Source organism: Rhinolophus hipposideros (genome assembly GCF_964194185.1).
Source record: "Rhinolophus hipposideros genome assembly, chromosome: 22".
NCBI lineage: Eukaryota > Metazoa > Chordata > Mammalia > Chiroptera > Rhinolophidae > Rhinolophus > Rhinolophus hipposideros.
This window is the reverse complement of record NC_138068.1, coordinates 29,444,629-29,463,950: the sequence shown is the minus strand read 5'-3', so window position 1 is coordinate 29,463,950 and position 19,322 is coordinate 29,444,629. Positions and strand designations below refer to the sequence as shown.

At 36.5% G+C, this 19,322-nt stretch overlaps 1 protein-coding gene across 5 annotated transcripts in view; it reads right to left on the bottom strand.

Moving 5' to 3' along the window:
- Positions 1 to 19,322, bottom strand: part of PLCB1 (phospholipase C beta 1) — a 675,558-nt gene that overhangs the window by 127,454 nt on the left and 528,782 nt on the right. For all 5 annotated transcript variants that reach the window (XM_081034743.1, XM_081034741.1, XM_081034744.1 and 2 more), the window contains 6 exons: positions 15,351 to 15,435; positions 13,858 to 14,035; positions 9,615 to 9,682; positions 7,583 to 7,679; positions 4,911 to 4,995; positions 3,046 to 3,170 (listed from right to left, as the gene is read on the bottom strand). In XM_081034743.1, coding sequence (XP_080890869.1) covers positions 3,046 to 3,170; positions 4,911 to 4,995; positions 7,583 to 7,679; positions 9,615 to 9,682; positions 13,858 to 14,035; positions 15,351 to 15,435 — 638 coding nt within the window. The remainder of the gene's footprint in view (positions 1 to 3,045; positions 3,171 to 4,910; positions 4,996 to 7,582; positions 7,680 to 9,614; positions 9,683 to 13,857; positions 14,036 to 15,350; positions 15,436 to 19,322) is intronic.

Genomic DNA, 19,322 nt, shown 5'->3' with positions numbered 1-19,322 from the left:
AAAATTTGCATTCCTTTGATTACTTACCACCAAAATCTAATTACACACTGACTTGTTACTAATGCACAACGATTACTGGTCAAAGTTTTCATAAGACTCAGTATGAAATGAATGTCCACACTAATTAAATTACTAGGGTTTAAATAAACCACAACATTTTAAAGTCATAAGAAATCTGGGAAGCTGTCATTTATTTCAGATTTTCTGAGTCACAACTCATCTCTTTTGAGGTGGACAACAAAGAGGTGATGGTAGACATATTTAAAAGTTCCATAAAACAAACTACTTTTAGAGCAGGAAAAATAAGTGATTCTAAAATTGGATAAAGTACAAAAAAAGAAAAAGAAAATTATGGACTTGTCATATTTGAAAAAAAATTAACTCCAAAAGCCTAGAAAGTTACATTAGCAACTCACATGTTTTAAAAAATAATATATAACAAGTAAGTAGAATTTATCCCAGGAACACAAGGGTAATTACATATTAGGAGATCTATTAATATAATTTATCACATTTTCCCACAGAAGAACCAATATAAGTCAGAGACGTTTAATAACATTTAACAGAAATTCTTAATACACTGTTTGTCATTAGGACAAGTGTATACTCCTTTGATGAGTGAACATCTGTCTCAAAGTCTCAGCCAACATTTACCCAATGGTATCACAATGGTGAAATTCCTATTAGTGTCACGATGGAAAGAAATGTGCCCACTCTTAATACTATTATTTAATATTATCTGAGAACAGTCAGTCCAAAGTCCTAAGGAGAGGGAAAAAGTAGATGTGATTAAATTATTGTGATTGTGTATCTGAAAAACCTAATGGACTCTACTAGTAAAATAGACTGTTATGAGAGCTTAGGAAGATGATAATTTACAAAAATACGCTTATTTATAAAATAAATATACAAATATCAATATCCCAAAAGAGTCTGTTAAAAACATAATGTTAAAAATAAGTATTTCATCTAAACAAACTAGACCTCTAAAAGAAGACCAGTGATCAACAAGCATCCTTAAAGATCCAGAAAGACCCTTCATAATCATAAAGTTTCAATTTTCCCAGAAAATTGAACAATTCTAAATTTGTGTTTATCTAATACACAGCCTGAATATATATTGGCCGAATAACTGGCAGAATTATAAGAAAAACGGTTAAATCCACAATCATATTGGGATATTTTAACACTCCTCTGTTGATAGAATAAGCGAGTTAAAGAAATCAATAAGAATACAGAAAATTTGAATTAGAATATTAGCCATGTGACCTCATGTAAAACAAGAAGACCAGTGACTTTCCTGAGGAACTTAATGTAACAATTTTTAAAGTGAAGAGAAAAAAAAATTCTTTCCGTGATTAAAAAAAACCAAAACCCTAAAAATTAAAGGATGTCAGTTTTCTTTAGATGAATTTATAAATTAAATGTGATTTAATCAAAATATTTTTCTATGGGGGAGAGGAAAGCATAATGACAATTAAACTAATATAAATTGTATGTGATTTTAATCAAAATCTCTATTTTTTTTCCAGTGGGGGAGAGGGAAATATAATAGTAATTAAACTAAATTCATTTGGAACAGGAATCCTACTGGCAATGGCAAGAAAAGAACTGAAAATTAATAGCCTTGAAGGAGAATTTCCACTTCCAGATATTAACCTGTATTATTAGACATTACGATAATAACAGTAAGTTATTGGTTCCAGGAACACAGACAAATTTATTAATGGAGAAGAATATAAATCAAAAAAATGGACCCAAGTCCATTAACAGTAACATAAAAGGCTATTAAGGTGTAATTCCAGGTCAAAGTGAAAAAGGATTGATGTCTTACTGAAATTATATATCAAAATTAAATTTGAAAGGATGAAAGGGTAAAATTACAAATTTGAAAAAGAAAGAGGAGATAAATAGCAGTAAATACGAATCTGGTTCTGAGTGGGAAGCCTGCAATCATAGAAGCAAACCAAGACTCCATAATAGCAAACATCAATCTGATCTCATCTGTTTCACAAAATATGACAACGTGCCCTTTATATAAAGTGCTGTTAAATATCAATAGGAAAATTGATAATAGTCCTGAAAAGGAGATTCATAAAAGCAGAAATATAAAAATAGAAAACCTGCATATTTAAAATGTTCAACATCGATAATAATCAAAGAAGAAATTAAAACAACAGTGAGAAACTATTTTGTCTGAAATTGTATTATTATTATTTAATGATAATACTTAACCAAGATCTCAAATGAGTGGGAACACCTCACATCATACATTATTAATGGCGGAGAAATCTAGTGCAACATTTTTGATGAACAATTTCGCGTTTTGCACAAAGGTTCTTAAAACTTTCATATCTTTTAACAGAGTAACTCTATTTTAGGAACTTTTCCAAAAAAACCTTACAAAATAGACTTGACAATTTATATTCAAGACTGTTCTCAGAGCATAATTTACAGTAGAAAAAAAATTCCCTAATATTCAGTGACAGGAAGTGGGTTTTAGTGAATTGAGAAATGTGCTTAATATACAGATATTAAATTCATGTTTCTGTAGAGCATATCTATATGGAATTAAGTGGACAAGCATGTATATACATAGCTCTGAAAACTTAGATCACAAAGCCGAAAGTTAACTGTGCTGAATCTCTGAGTGGTAGCATTCCTGGCAGTTTTATTCTTTCTTATACTTTTTTGAATTCTCCAAATTTTGTACAATACATACATATTACTTTAAAAAGTAAATATATATATATATATATATATATATATATATATATATATATATATATATTTGAAAATAATGCAAAACCAGTAGAAATAGACTTCTTTATAACAGATACTACACTTGATCTTAGCCAAAAGGCCGAGAAGCGATAATAACAGATTTCTCAATTTTTTTTTTGCATTCATAGTTCCTTCATTGAAATTTGCTTTTACTTGTTTCAATCAAGTCTGTCAATTTTTTTCTCCTTGGGAATGGTTTTTGGACACTTGGAAATGTGGCTTTGTAACAGAATGGAAATGAGCATGAACTGTGCTACTTACCAACTGTTTGGAAATTAAGTGCAACCATCTGACAACCTGCATTCCAGAAGAGCTGAGGCATATAGTTGGATGAATCCACACGTGTTCCTTTTGGATATATCCTGCTAAGCTGCATTTTGTTATATCTGGACCATCATGTTAAGTAGTGAATACAATTATAAAAATAATTAGCCAATAATATTAACTGAGAGGCCACCTTTCTTTTTTCTCCACTGGGGAAATGAACTAAATATTCATGATCTCACTGGGCTAGTGAGTGAAATATGTGAAAAGCTTGCTGAACAAACAGAATAAATGTGCTTTTATCATATAAATAAATGTAGCATCAACTCTGCAGAGCCCTGTGAGTGAAAACTAACAAGGTAGCAGAAATGGTTGCGTCAAGGTCAACCTGATTTTGTGGAGATAATTAAGGACAGGCTTAATGACTAAGGACACACAGGAAGTTCAAGCATGTCAAATCATGTGAGGATGATACTGTGTTTGGCGGAAACAGATAATATGAACTGTATGGCTATTTTTGAAATGCTCTCTGCTCATTTTCTCAACCTTCTCTGGGAATGATGTTGGCCAAGACTGTGGTACTCTTTATGATTGATAACAGGGTAAATATAGCACAGAAGGTTTTGACCTTGTTTCGCATTTTGGTTCCTACCATCATCAGTTTTCCATCCTGAGAACATTTTGGTTATTGAACAACAATGTCTTCAAAACACAAATGACTATTCCTATTACCAAGTTAGGTAGAGGTTAGTTAAGGTTCCAAGCTTGGGCTGGGGTGTCAGGCCAATTAGAGTTCAAATCTTAACTCTTGAACTTGCTAGCTGTATAATCTAGGGCAAATTATTTCACTTTTCTGTGCCTTAGTTTCTATATTCTGTATTTCTACAGAATACAATGAACAATTCTTGCATCACAGGGCTTTTGTAAAGATTAAAAGGTTCTGAGATAAGACATATAATGAAAGGACTATCACATAGACAGTTACTTAATCAGTACTAATGATCATGATTTTTATAATGTAACAGTGTTTATGGAATTTACCTTTGTTTTCTCTCCTACTGATAAGTTGTGGGTGACTTTTTAATTCTAGGACTTACTTAGTGAAATTGAGCCCTTTGGCACATGTAGCATTAATTTTATGAAAAATATTAGGTTGGTGCAAAAGTAACTGCGTTTTTTTGCAATTCTTTTTAACCTTTTAAAATTCAGTTACTTTTGTACCAACCTAATACTTAAAGACCTGTTTCATTTTATTTTGGTTCATGGAAAATAATAAAAAAGTTTTGTCAGAAGTAGAAACAAAACCATTATTAGTAATATATACTTATATTCTCATATCATCATCCAATTATTTTTTGATTGGACATCTATTTCATGTCCAAGGACGCAAGATGCTAAGTTAGGTTTACATATATAACATATATATATATATATATATATATATATATATATATATATATATATATATATATCTTACAAATATTACATCTTTCATGTATATAAAGTAGACACATATACACTTTATATATATTGTCTCTAACCCAAACAGTGAGCCATAAAGCTGATATCATTATTTCTGTTTTACAGATGAGTAAATTCAAAAGGAGTAAGCAAATTGCCAAAGGACAAAGAACTTGATGGTATGAAAAGAATCTTGAAATCCTTTACTGCAAGGCCAGATTTCTTTTTAGTATACCATGCTACCCCATTCAGCATTGCATATGAAACCTGAAACTATTTATTACACTCACGTGACAGATTTAAGCCACTTCATGTGTCCTTCTGCTTATTTAAAACAAAAGTTAAACAGCACATGACTTTAACTGTGCTAATTTAGTCAACATTCGTCAAATCAAGGATACTCTACAAATTCCACTGGAGACTTCGTCAGCTGCTCAAGTCCTTTGGTTTCCACGAAGGAAGACATTTCAAAACTTCTATTTCTTTCTGAGTTAATGACAACAAAGAGAGAAATAAAATTCAACATTGTATATTATAACACATGAGAAGTAGGCAAATGTTCAGTGAATTTACCGCTATTAATTTTCAATGTAACTTTCATATTTCATTTTGTTTCTAGTGAACTGTTTACTCGAAACAAAAGTTGAGTCTTGTTAGTTGTCTCTTCTAGTATTTACTATGTGGGTCAGCTACGTTTATGGTGATACAAGTTAGGGACATACTCGCAATAGTGGGGAAAATTAATTTTAGTCATTTAATTAATTTAGTGTGGCAAATGAAGGCTGTTTTGTCAAAAGAGCACAGTCCCTGAGGAAATCTTTTATTCTAAATCCATTCAGATTGTTTTCTTGGAGTCATTGCTGAGGATTAACAAAAGAGACCGTGGGTATCTTCCACAGAGGTCAACTATCTCTTTCACCATGTTTCCCGGAAAATAAGACCTAGCCGGACAATCAGCTCTAATGCATCTTTTGGAGCAAAAATTAATATAAGACCTGGTCTTATTTTACTATAAGACCGTGTGTTATATAATATGATATGATATGATGTGATATGATATGGTATAATATAGTATAATATAATATAGTATAATATAATATAATATAATATAATATAATATAATATAATATAATATAATATAATATAATATAATATAATAGTGGATCTTATATTAATTTCTTATCCACATTGTCACAGCTTCAGTTTATATGTACTCTTTGGTTCAAACAATTAATGTGATGTTCGAATTATGATATTTTTAAAGCAGAAGGATCCTTGGAAATTTCCCAGTCGGATGGCCTCATTTTCAGATTAGGTAACAAGGTCGGAGAGGTGAAGGTGCTGGAGGTCTCAATACCCTTGAACACAGAGCAACATTTTGAAAGTGAAATCCACCCTTCCAATTAGAGTGAGAGAAACAAAACAAAGTTATCTTAGTTTGGAAAGACTAAGTGTCAAACAGCTTCTCTGTCCTCTTCTCAACTAAATATCAAACTGCTAGATACAGTATTATGACAAGTGTCATCCAGAGAGGTTAGATAGCACTCAGTTTTTAAAACTGAAATCCCTTTGAGGCATTTTTCCGTTTTTGATACCCACTTTCCGTAATTAGAGTCTCATTCTTCTTCCTAATCATTTCCAGACTCCTTTATCCATCTCCTCACCTTCTCCAGTTTAAACATCTGTAAGGTAAACTCTCACTTCTCTTATTTCCAACCATCAAAAATTTACTTCTGTATGACTAATTATTTTAATCATGACTGCTGATTAAAATTAAGTCAATTGAATAGGTGCTTTGTAAAATATGGGCAGTATTGTTTCTTAAACGGGATAATATAAAATACAAGGAGAAAAGTACTTGTTTGTAAATCTTTGGCTCATATATTTGTTTTCAGGTTCTGAAGGACTTAAATGCATCAGCTCCTTCTCAGTGTGGCTACTTGTCTAGTTTTTGACTAAGAAAACTTGTTTTACAGCCACTGAAATTTACAGTAATATAAACATAATACTTTAGGACATTTCAAGTTGAACAACTTGTGCTAAACAGCATCAATAATTGTGAACATCAAAGCAAATGTTGAAATCTTTATATATAAACTGCCCTGGGAATTAAATTCTTTATTGTAGTGATCTAGATACCATATGTCACTAAGTTAATACTATGGGTAAAATTATACAATTATACACGTATGTTATGTAGAAACTTAGATGTTGATGTATCTGTAACACCATCCTTTATAAGAGTCTGCTGTGTTTAAGCAAAAATTTAGTGTTTAAGAGCACAGGCTTATAAGCAACTAAAAAGTCCCAAGGGTTCTCCTACATTTCATGCAACTATAAAGGACAACGTCATAAAAGGGCTCTTTTCTCTAGGGGGAGGAAAGATGATTTTTTTTTTTTTTTTTTTACATTTAGTATGGATATGTATGTAGTTGGATAAAGCGAAAACACAAAGTGATACAAAGCTAATGGCATATTCTCCTAAATGTGTAAAACTGCCTGAACAAATGGAATGTGGGTGAATTGGTTGATTTGGTTCTATTTCCAGTTATCAGGGCTGACCAGTCTCTGGCTGTTTCCTTTCTGGCGGGGATTGGGTAGATAGTTTATTTCAACACTGTCACTTATATAATGGATGCAGTCCACTGGGTTGTTGCAAACAAAAAACAAATGTAAAACTCTCTCAATTAGCTGTGCTCTCGTCTAATGTCTTTCAGATAACGATGTATCGCCTGTAGTCCTATTAAATATTTTGGGGAAAGATCATGGAATAGTTATTCATACGGTTATTATTTTTATATATATGGATATTATTATATATATTATGGGTATTATATATGGTTATTATTATATATGATATATATATGTGTATGTGTATATATACATATATACGTGTATATATATGTATATATATACCAGATAGTCAACCAAACCATGCATATATTCATATATTAAAGACTTCACCAGCACAGAGTAGTTTTTTTTAAGGGTAACATTTTTTGGTCTAATTACCTTCCATTTAAAATATACTTTTCATATGTTACATTTGGGGTTACTCTCCAGGAAAACTTACTTTTTGAAATTTCAAATGACTCGAACTTGACTGGCTGAATGTAGTTCACCAGGTTAGACATCTCTTCTGTGGCCATGGCCTCACTCCCAGCAGTCCCCTAGAAGGAAGAATAAAAATAACATTCCCAGAGTTAACATTATATTGAGGGTTATTTTCCCAAGGCAGTGATCATGTGACCCATGGGAGCAGAAAATCCTCCTCCTCTTCTGAAGATGATTATTACCAACAGAAAATTCATTACAGAAAAAAAGAGACCAACGCCTCATGTTACTCCAGTGTGTGGGAGGGGAGGAGGGAGATCTAGGGTGGCTCCCCTTGTGCTCTGGGACCAGTAGCATGAGCCTCCCCTGGGCGTCCTCAGAAATGCAGCAAATTAGAATCTGCATTTTCCTGCGGTGATTCAAATGGACAGGAAAGTTTGAGCAGCCTGAGCTACAGCTCATCTGCCAAAGCAAGGAGTCCAAAGAGAACGACTAAAGTTAATAAAGCAAGAACTCACTGTTCAATGAGAAAATTAGTCTGTGGGTAACCAGAAGATGAACTGAATTTATTTAAAACAGAAAAAAAAAAGCTTGCTTGTGGAAGTGGGTTGGGGTAGGCAAACAACTATTGTTTTTCTTTATATAAAAAGCATTCCTCTTTCTCTCCTTTCTTGGTTCCTGTGAGCCTATTAGGTAAGCAGTGCAGTATAGTATAGGGGGTCAATAAATAGCTCAGGTTCTAGAGCCAAATTGACTGATTTAAAATCCCAAGCTCACCACTTAGAAGCTGTGCAATCTTGGACAAGTTACTTAACTGCTCTGTGCTTCAGATTACTCATCTGTAAAATTAGGATAAAATAAGTTCCAATAGCATATAGGGATTTTGTGATTATTAAATAAATTAATTTACATGAAAGAGCTCAGAACAGCACTTGGTAAAACCTCATGTTACTTTAACTATTATTAGCTATTACATATTATTTTGATAGAATTTTTAACAAAGAAGAAAACCAATACTGCGGTATTGGCATAGACAGACTTCAATAGAGTGATCTAATATTTTCTCCATTTTTGGATGAGAGAATACGTGGAGACAAGGTTTCTTTTGAAAACTCCTTGTAGCAATATTTAAGTTAAACATAATTGGGAAATACTCATTTGGAAATGGACCACCCAGTTAGTAACACAATTTCTAAATTACCACAAAACACTGATAAAAAAATTATAAACAATTAAAATAATTCTCAGGCAGAAGTACTTTACCAGGCAATATAACAATTTTTTCTTCCAGACATTAACTTGGAATATAGTAGGGAAACATAATAAAAAATTAAGACTACATGAAAGGATATAATAAGAGAAAGAACAAGAAGTCAGAACAGTTTATTATTTGCTATTTATCCTTATTAACTAAATTGCATAGATACAAGTACTGAGATAGATATTTTCCAACATATTTGAAAGCAAATTCAGTGTAATTTTTTTGAGCAGCACCCCTGTTAAACCCCTGCTAAAACTTTTAAAATTCCAATTGACCTAGCTCTGATTCATTTCTAGATTCTGTGCAATTAATATTTCTGAACTCATGAAGCTATTTGGGATACTTGAGTTTGTATCAGTAGGTATCTGCAGTGGTTCCAAAATACAACAATGGAATTATTGTCATATTTCTGAACATTTCTCCAAACCTCATGTCTTTGAACTTGGGACCATTTGATAATCCATTTAATGGCCTCAAAAATTGAAGCAAGGCAGTTGGATGTCATAGGTTCTGAATTTACCCTCTAGCTACCCACTTTGATGGAAGGCAATCTCAACAACATTGTTCATTATAGAGAACTTTTCTCAGTGCCCTTCTTCTTCCTTTAGTGACCTAAGTCTGCATTGTCATGTCATGTTCACTGGGTAGTGAAAAACGTTAAAAGTGAACTGTGACTCTTCTCACCACTAGATGGCAGAATGTGACTATGGACTATATCTAGAGGGGCAGCCTGTACTGGCAAGTTAGTGGAATGTCTCTGTGACCAGAGGTCAAGCCCTAGATGACCTACCTCATCCATTGATGATTTTTTACAGTCATCGTCATCATCGTCATCATCACTCTCCGTATCCGCTTCTCCTGTTAAATTTTAATAACAGCTCATGAAGTAAACTTTTACAGATTTGAAGTACACATAACATGTGCATTACCAAACATTTCCTTGGAAATTGGCCTTTCATGGTTTGTTTTACAATTACTCTTTTGGCTATTTACATTTTATTAATTACAGAGAATTGTACTAACAGTTTGAATATGGATTTTTTTTCTAAATTTCATTTGTGAATACCATTTGAAATGTCCAAATTCTATTAAAAATGCTTAACTTGTTATCTATGTTTTAAAAAAAACATATGGCATCATATAGTTAATGGGTACATGTATCCCATCTTGATGTATACAGTCTCTCTCAGGGTCTGCACCACCCTAAACAGATAGATGAACTATCTCTTTCCCATCTTTCCCTCTGTTTCTCAGCCTTGACTCTTCAATGTGACGCTTGGCCAGTGCTCAGTGACCTTGCAGCTACTTTTGCAAGGCTATAGAGGACCTCACAGAAGTCAAGAAAGAGGATATGCGCTGGTGCAGGAACGGTGGGGTTATGGTAATACAGCTGACTATACAAAAACTGTAAGGTACCAACTGTACCCTATGATTTGCCTGCAAGCTTATTTGATGAATGCAATCTTGTCTAAACAATGCACATACAGTATCTTGGAAAATGGTGAAATTCTGTTTAACAGGGTAGGATAAAATGAGTGAATCCTTTAAATCACTCTGCATTATGGAATCCTACCTCAGTCAGACATAATTCAGCTTCACATTTAGCCAACGTACAGGCGTTTTCACTGGGTTGTTTTTCTCTCTGCAGATTTAGTGGATGATTCCGCTAGGTTAAATATTCTCACTTAGTATGAGGAATTATGTTCTTTCACATCTTTGGGCTTCTATCAGACCCAGAAATAATGGTCATGTAAAAAGATTTTCAAATAGAAATCAAAGAAAGCATAGTTCTAAATTGATTTGACTACTTCTTTCAGGGTTCACACAGTGCAATAACATGACCTGCCCAGTAGATGGCAATACTGGCTCAACATTGATGTGGCTGGCATTGGCTAGTACTTCTCCCTCTCTCCACCTTCTGAAAGTTAGCTACCTTCCTCAATCTATATAAAAGACACAGCGCCCACAGCACTGTTTTCCAAGAAGCTTATAAATGTTTTCATTTGGCTGATGAAGTTGAAATCGATTATTGAATGATAGCAGTGAGCTATCATTCAGTATTCATGAAAAATATTTAGAGGGAAAAGATTGCTGGGACCAACAAGGCTTATTATTTATGGCTTGTTTATTAAAGAGAGGCACTTGCAACCACTTTATGGTGCTGATATTGTGTTAATCAGGTGAATCCATTATATTTTAGATAGAAAATATGTCTTATATTAGAGATACATTCTTTAAGGAGGTTGATAACAAAAGTTTTTATAATCCTATTTGTTGTCTCAAGTTCTTGTAACTATGTTTTGTTTTTTAATTAGAGAGGAGATTCTTTTTGACAAGTAATTTAAAAAGTTGTTTTGCAAAACCTTCTGCACAGTGCTTTATGGGACACAACTATAAACCAGTCATTTCAAAGACTCAATCAGGTCATTCTTTGGTTTATGTGGGAAAGAAGAAATAATTTGTCTTCCTTTACCCTATGAGCAGGGACCCGATCTCTCCCTTATAAGTCTTTGGATGGATGTTGGAGGAATCTTGTTGAACTGCAAATATATATATATATATATATATATATATATATATATATATACACATATATATTATATATATACATATATATATAATATTTATGTATATATATATATATATATATATTATATTTTTTTACTTTACCCTTGTTCTTTAAGATGAGTGTACGGGCAAAGGGCTGAATCCTGTAGAGTCATCGGGCCGACAAGGGCCATGAGAAGTAAATTAGCTTAAATAAGAACCATTTCACGTTTTCCAAGTTATCTGAGTTCTCAATATTGAGAGCAACTACAAACCAAATAGTAAATTAGCAGTGCTCTTTATTCACGGGCCTACCCACATACTAAAATGTCCAAAAATTTCCACTGAAATAAAGATTGCACAACAGACTACGGGACTAGCTTAGGAAATCTACCGTATTACGAACAGATTGCTGCTCTTTCTCTGCATTAAGCAATAATGTTCACTGCCTGTAAAAATCATTATTTGTGCTTTGCATACAGTTAATAAGAGGGAGCAAGAGCTGGTAGTGGGAAAAGCAGATGGTAAAACAAGCTCCCACGTGCAACGGAAGACATGGTTTATTTGCTAGCATTCCAGGGGTAGAACTGTTCTAGGAAATAGGTGGCCTGTTAATAATATTCATTCCAAGACTTCATTAAGAACAGTCTTACTGAGAACAAACGTTATTTTTTTAAAAAAAATCAGAATTGTGTGATGTTTGAAATACATATTCAAGATCTTCCAAAAAAAAAACTTTCAAAGAATTATATAATGTCTATTGATAAAGATTTTAATTTAAACAATAAAAGGAATTGACAATTGAGATGGAAAAATAAAAGTCGGAGTCTTAACTAACTTTTTTGGTCCTGATTGCCATAGAGTTTATATTTTAATTTAAAAAAATTATTTAAAAATCTTTTAATTGTTATATGATAGGTATACAGAGAAGTATAGATGCCATATGTTTACAGTGCAATGAATTGACACTAACTAAACAGGCCTTAGGTCAACAAACGAAATATAACCAGTCTCCGGAAGCCCCCTTGGGTTCCCCCAGTTACTTCTTCCCCAAAGGTAACCATTTCCTCACTTGTAACAGCATGGGTTAGCGATCTGTTTTTGTACCTTGTATAAATTGAATATTACAATAAATACTTACATTGTATCTGATTTGTTTCACTCAACATTAGGTTCTGAGATCCATCCATACCATGGTATGCAGTTGTAGGTCATTATTGCTGCATATTATCCCATGGTGTGAATGTACCATGAGTTATTTCTCTGTTGACGGGCATTTGGTTGTTTTCCAGTTTGTGGCTACTCTGAATAGTGCTGCATTAAGCAATTCTTGTGCATGTCACTTGGTGAGAACCTATGTATATTTCTATTGGGCATATACCTAAAAATGGACTTCCCAGGGGCATACGGGGTGCATACATTCAGCTTTTATAGCTATTGCCCAACAGTTTTCCAAAGTGATTGTTCCAATGTTAGTTAAACTTTTCATTGAAGAACTTCCTAGATTCAAGTTTAAAGTTTCCTCCACTGTCCACCCTCTAATGAGGAGACCTACACAATATACTTTTCAGATTTCTGAGAGATTCTGACTAAACTTGGAAAATAAATTAGATTAAATCACCAGTAATTCAAAGGAAATGGGTGGCTACATAGAATGAATTTCTCATCAACCACAAAAGTCTATTTCAAATTAAATCTAAAAGGAAAATTAATGATGTGAAGCATCACCTAGTAACTTTGATAAATAATTCAAGTAACTTTACCACTTCACATTTTAAAACAACACTTTAAACTGTGGCATCATCATTGAGAATGCATTGGGTGAATATCTTGCATCCAGTCTTGTGATTAATGTCAAGGGATCATTGCCCTTGAGAAGCTTAAAATCATGAGGTCATTCCAAAGATTATTTGGTCTATGTGGTAGCCAGAATCATGGCCTCCCACAAATGTCCGTGTCCTGTGAGTATGTCCTGTGTCCTATGAATACAGGGCAAGAGAGACTTTGAAGGTGGGAGTAAGGACCTTCAGATGGGGGAGATTATCCTGAATTATCCAGTTGGGACCAGTGTGAAGACATGAGGTATCAAAAGCAGAGAACTTTTCCTGGCTGTGGTCAGAGGGAAATATGACGACAGAAGGGTCAGTGAGATGTGACGTTGCTGGCTTTGAGGTTGAAGGAATGGGGCCATTAGCCAACAAATGTGGGTGGTGTCTAGAAGCTAGAATAGGATATCCTAGAGTTTCCAGAAAGGAATGCTGCTACCTGCAGTTTAGCCCAGTGAGATTGCATTGGCCTTCTGACCTGAACCAGGGGATAAGAATTTGTGTAGTTTTATGCTACCAAGTTTGTAGTAGCAAAAGAAAACCAATGCAGTTTAAAACTGTGCCCAAATATGAATGTGAAATATCCTCATAAACTAATTTCAGAGCAGCAATTCTTAAACCCACGCATAATAGGAGAACGAGAGCCCATTAGCCCCTCACCGGCTCCAGGAGACGAGGGCTCAAACATGACGGAGGAGTCGCTGTAAGTGTTGGAGGCTTGTTCTGAGAGCTTCTTTTTGCCACTTCCTTCTGATGACTTGTGCGATTTCTTCTTATTTTTCACCAAAATTTTGTACATTAAATCCATAGGGCTTGGAAGAGGAACTCCAGATTCCAGCTAAGGGGGAAAAAAGAGTGCACATTCTTTAAAAATACTCCCTCTTCCTTTCAGATTCTCTTCCCAACCTCTCAGGACAGCTTTGGATAACAAGAGCTTCTAGGTTATTCTTTACCACCATTACACTGTGTCCTACATAGGCACTGGCTCATAGCCCTTTCTTTTTTCACATAAAAGCTATATTTTAATCACAGTACAAAATTTTCCCACAATGAAATCCACACGAATAAGACCATAGAAATGCACTAGTAGATTTGGAGTGCTAACAAGAAGTTTCCTGAGTTTTCCAATGGACCATATAAATCCAGCCATCTTGATCTTGGACTGATAAGGAGGCCCTGACCTGGATTTTCAAAGGAGGGAAGCCAGTTAGAGTGTGGCATCTGCCAGAAAGAATTGGGAAAGATAGGCAGGAGCTTCCAGGCAAGCCTGGAGAATCCACTTTTCAATGCAGTTTAAAAACAGCAAAAGCCTTATCCAGGCACTAGGTAGTTAAGCTGCAATCTCTTGGCATCAGCAAAAGTGGATTAGATGGCTTCAGGTTTCCTTACAGCCCTGAGATTCAAGCTACCCTTATTTCTAGTGTTTCAAGCGTGCACATCTAGCGGGAAAATCAATTTCCCATTAGAGGGTTATTAGATATCAAAGAGCACGTGTGCAAGTCCCAAGATGGGCTATTTTTAGAAAGTATAGTGAAGTCCCATAAATTGGTCCTATATTCTTTGCTTTCAATGAGTCCGGGGACTGGTATGAAATCATGTAAGGATGTGGGGAGAATGGGAGAAAGGATTGAAGAGTTAAGAGGCTACTTTAGGATATTTCTGCTGCTTTACCTCCCAAAACAGGGATGTTACCATGGCAATGGGATGCCTGAGTTCACACCAGGAGGAGCATGTGAGGAAGTGAGCAGTGGCCAGCAGGGACAGGCCGGGATGTCATTGTCCCACCTGCAATGTCCCATTTTGCAGACCCATATCTCTCAAAGGGTGTGATAAGGTTCCCTGGGAGGTGATCAGAGCCCTGTACCCTCGGCTGTCTCTGTGGGCTGACTGTGATTGTGGGCATTCTGCAGTCCTGACTGGGTCACATCAGGCAGTGAGGGAGGGGGAAGACTGTGGGCAGAGAAAGAGAAGAGATTCATGTCTCCAGCCCTCAGCAGGACACACCGCCGATGTCCTCCTCATCAAAGGGTTAATTATTAACTGCATAATTTTAATCAACGAAGATAAGTGTGGAAAGGATGTAAGGAAGTCTCCATCTCACTCCAGTCATAAATATGTGCATTCCTTCAGTGGTAAACATCAAAACTACTTACCGGATATTTTTCCAGTGGCTCCATGAGAAGGGCGTCCCCAAAGATTAGTCGGCAATACTCTGCCATCTTGGCTTGCTGCTTCGGGCTACAGGAAAAATAAGAAAACAAGAGAAAAAGCAAGGAGGCTTATTCAAAGAGGTTGGAAAGGAAGTATTACTTTGTGTCATTAATTATAGAAAGGTCATGCCCTCATCCTACTCTTCAGGATCCATTTTAATCATTTTGAATCCCTTTTGTACTATCCTGCCTTACGTGAATTTGGATACCACACACAGGAGAGTGGAGGCTATTCCTAAGGCTGATCTGCATAGACACAGGTGGAGGGAATGGCAGGTCATTTGCCTGTCACTGGATTCTTGAATGTCCCAAAGTTAGAGACTCAGTTCCTTTTGTTTAATTTCCTGATTCTGAGTCAAATGCAAAACACTTCGGGGCGGAACTTGTTCATGAATTCTTGGATGAAATTTGTCCAACTGACAGAGTGAGCTGCGCTGCAAAGGAGTGTTTATAAGGAGGTGAAGGAGGAGAGGAGAGGGAGAAATGGAGGAAGGGAATGAGAGAGAGAGAGAGAGAGAGAGAGAGAGAGAGAGAGAGAGAGAGAGAGAGAGAGAGAATATCTAAAAATGTCGAAGAAAAAGGGCAGACAAGCAGAAGTGTGTCCACTTGGGAAAAAGTCCTGGAGGAAAAATAAAAGAAGCAGGCACCTTGGGGAAAGGTATTTGCAACTCTTACATGCATAACAGGGAAGCAAAGGTGGAGTCAGCCTGACTATGTGCCAATAGGAACCTGGAAAAAAGCTGGAGCTGCAGCTTTTGCTGAGCTGAGCTCCAGGCTCTGAACTGCTTCTGATCTGTAGAATGAAGAGGATAATAACTGTTCTTGGAAAGGGACAGAGGATGGAGAAGATGAAGGGAAGTAATGGATGCAGACACCTTTGAAACACTAAAAGATCAGGGCAGAGGTAAGACGATCCCAGTGTTATAAGGCAGTATCCGCCAGCCAGGCTAGACCACTTGTGCGCCTGCTCACACAGAAACACAGTTGATATGAGGGCACATCCATATTCTTTCAATACTCCTGCTTCCCTTGACCTTTCACAAAGCAATAATTTTTTTCCATTCTGTAGAACGTTAAATATCATTATAAAGGTATCCAATTCCATTGGGTTTTCCGGACTGTGATTTTGATCTACAGGCTGCCAAACTCGATTTCTAACAGTTGTCTCTACGTGCCGCAATGTTAATACGTTTTAGCAGAACGGGGACTGGAGTGATCAAAAGCCTTCATTACTACAATTCCAAGCGATTATAAAATGTGATTATTTTCATTCTCTCTTCTGTGACTGTTAAGCCTGGATCATGGACTGATTTTTTTTCTGGGAGGAGAGGTTGCTTTGGGGGTTCAAATCATATTGCAATGGTCCACAAGGAAAAAGTACTCTTTATATCCCTCTGTTTTTTTTTTTAAATAACAAGGCATATATTTTGGGGGTCAAGTGAGTTTTCTGGGGTTCAAATATGAGCCCAAGGTCAGTGCTGTCTTGGAATTGCAGGGAGAGGCAAAGGATAGAGTCAGAGAACTTGCCAATCAATACATAACAACCTCCCAGCTTCTCAACCTGCCTTTCTTGACCGGTATGAGATTTTACTGCACGGTTTATGCAGCCCTCAGAATATACTGCAGCATTCCTTAGCAATATCAAGGAGAGAGCAAAACCTGCCAGTTGGAGAAGCAATCCTGAAAAACACTGGCGGTGCAATGTATTAGAAGTTGGGGAGCAAGCAGAGATGTGGCTGCTTGCCCAGGGCAGCCTGGGTATCCTCTGTTCAGACACTTTTGCTCAAAGAATAAATGGCTCAGGGGCTAAACCAAGTTAGTAGGCTGTACCTGAAACAAGCCCACCTGTGCTGTGCCCACATTCCAGGTTGCACGGAAGAAATCGTCCAAACCCTCCATTTCACTTTCGCAGGATGACGCTATTAAATGTGACAGAGCTTTGCTATTCTAAGGGTGGTCCACGGACCAGCAGCAGCAACAGCATGTGAGCTGGTTAGAAATGCAGATGTAAGGCCTCCAATGCAGACTCTGAATCAGAAGCTCTGGGGAAGTGGGGCCTGGGGCCTGGGTCTTAACAAGCCGTTGGGATGATCTTGGCTCACATCCAAGTTTGAAAACTGCTGTGATGGATTAAAGTAAGTCAACAGGTGCTGAAGTAGATAACATTTTTCTTGAGTGGTGGAACTTGGGAGCCCCAAGCTTCTTTGATCAGAAACGGAGTGTGAAAAGAAGGGGTTTACCCTAATCTCCTGCTTTTGGGATCTCTCAGGGAGCCATATTCTCACCAGCTCCCATTCTGGACGCTGTTCCACGTGTCCCTAAGCAGATGACAGGCAGTCCTCTGTCCTCTGTCAGGTAGCCACCACACCCTGAGAAGGTAGTTGCTGGAGCACAATCTTACTCGATTCCACAGGAGAAACACCTGGAGCTGTTAATGCTGCAGGTGGCAGGGCTTAGTTCCCAGTCCTCCCATTCCCTGCATTGGGAGTGGAACCCTGGAACCTGGATTTGTAACAAATCTGCAGGTAGTTCTGATGCAGATGGTTAACAGACTGCAGTGTTTAGAGCAGCACTCTAATATTTCATTCAAATCACCGGGCATCTTAAGAAAATGATTCAGAGGTAGAGTCTGGAGTGGAGCCCGAGACTCTGCATTTCTAATGAGCTCCCTAACGACGCCTATGGTGTTGGCCCATGGACCAACCAGACTTTGTACAGTAAAAATCTATGTCTGACCTAGATGTTTAAAAACCTGCCTCAAAATCCATTGAGATGGAGAGAACAAGAGGCAAGTGTCCAAGAAGAAAGTAAAATGGGCTATTTGGTAATCAGGCAATTTATGGTCGCCACAAACACACATGCCCACCTGACAGGAAACAGAGCAGAGAGCCAAGTGAATAGAAAAAGTCAGTGGAAAACAAACCACCTTTAATTGTGGGTCAGAACAGCAGAAATAAAAGGCATTAAAGTCGCAATTAGAGAGAGAAAAAAAAAAGTCCTGAAGTATTTAGAGCATCAACAGTGGCTACTACGGAGATGAAGTGAGAGGAAAATATTCACAAATACATTTTGAGCTTCAGGCCATGGCAGACATATCTGGACATATTAAATTACTTGTAGTATTTTAATAAAATGTAGGCACCTGGCAAAGTGGTCAGTTTTCTGACTAACAAACGTACCGCACTTCATGGGTTAAATCCTCTAAGTTGAACTAAATCAAAGTCTTCTATAGATGAAGAATGTACAATGCATGGAAATTAAGAACTTTCTAAAATCTCACATTGTCTGTAGCTGAACCATGGCTTGAGGTTACTTCGCTAGATTTCAGTGTAGAATTATTATTTTTTTTTTTATGAAAGTGCTAGTTTACATATCAGGTGGAACATCAGAGTTAACTAGGGATTTTTGAAGTCTTATTTCTAGAAATTCGAATTCAGGGATGGAGGTGGAGCTCAGGAATCTGTGTTTTATGGGATTCTGACATAGCACGTGGGGAAGGATAAGTTGCCAGCAGCTACTGGCAGATTCCCCTTTGCTGTCCATGAATAGGCGATTCCAAATATTTGGAGAGAATACCAGAAAATTCAGTGGATTTCTTTTTTCCAGTGTGAGTTTGTTTTGAAGGTGTGGCTCAAACGAGCTGGGACCAGAGTTCTGAGACCGACATTTTGTACCTGCAGCATACAGGAGAATAAAATGGTTCACTAGAGGTGGCACATAGATTTCCGATGTTTTAGGTGGGCATGTTCCTGGGTCACTGTGTTGAGGAGGATTCTGAGGTTAGATCTAGGTTTAGTGGGAACAAGAGCACAGCTGATGAATGATGTCCACCACCTGGGTCAGCAACGAGGTGAGGTGGCCACGGGTCAAGCATAGGGTTTATCTGTTTTCTTTGGGAATGTGATAGTCCTCTAA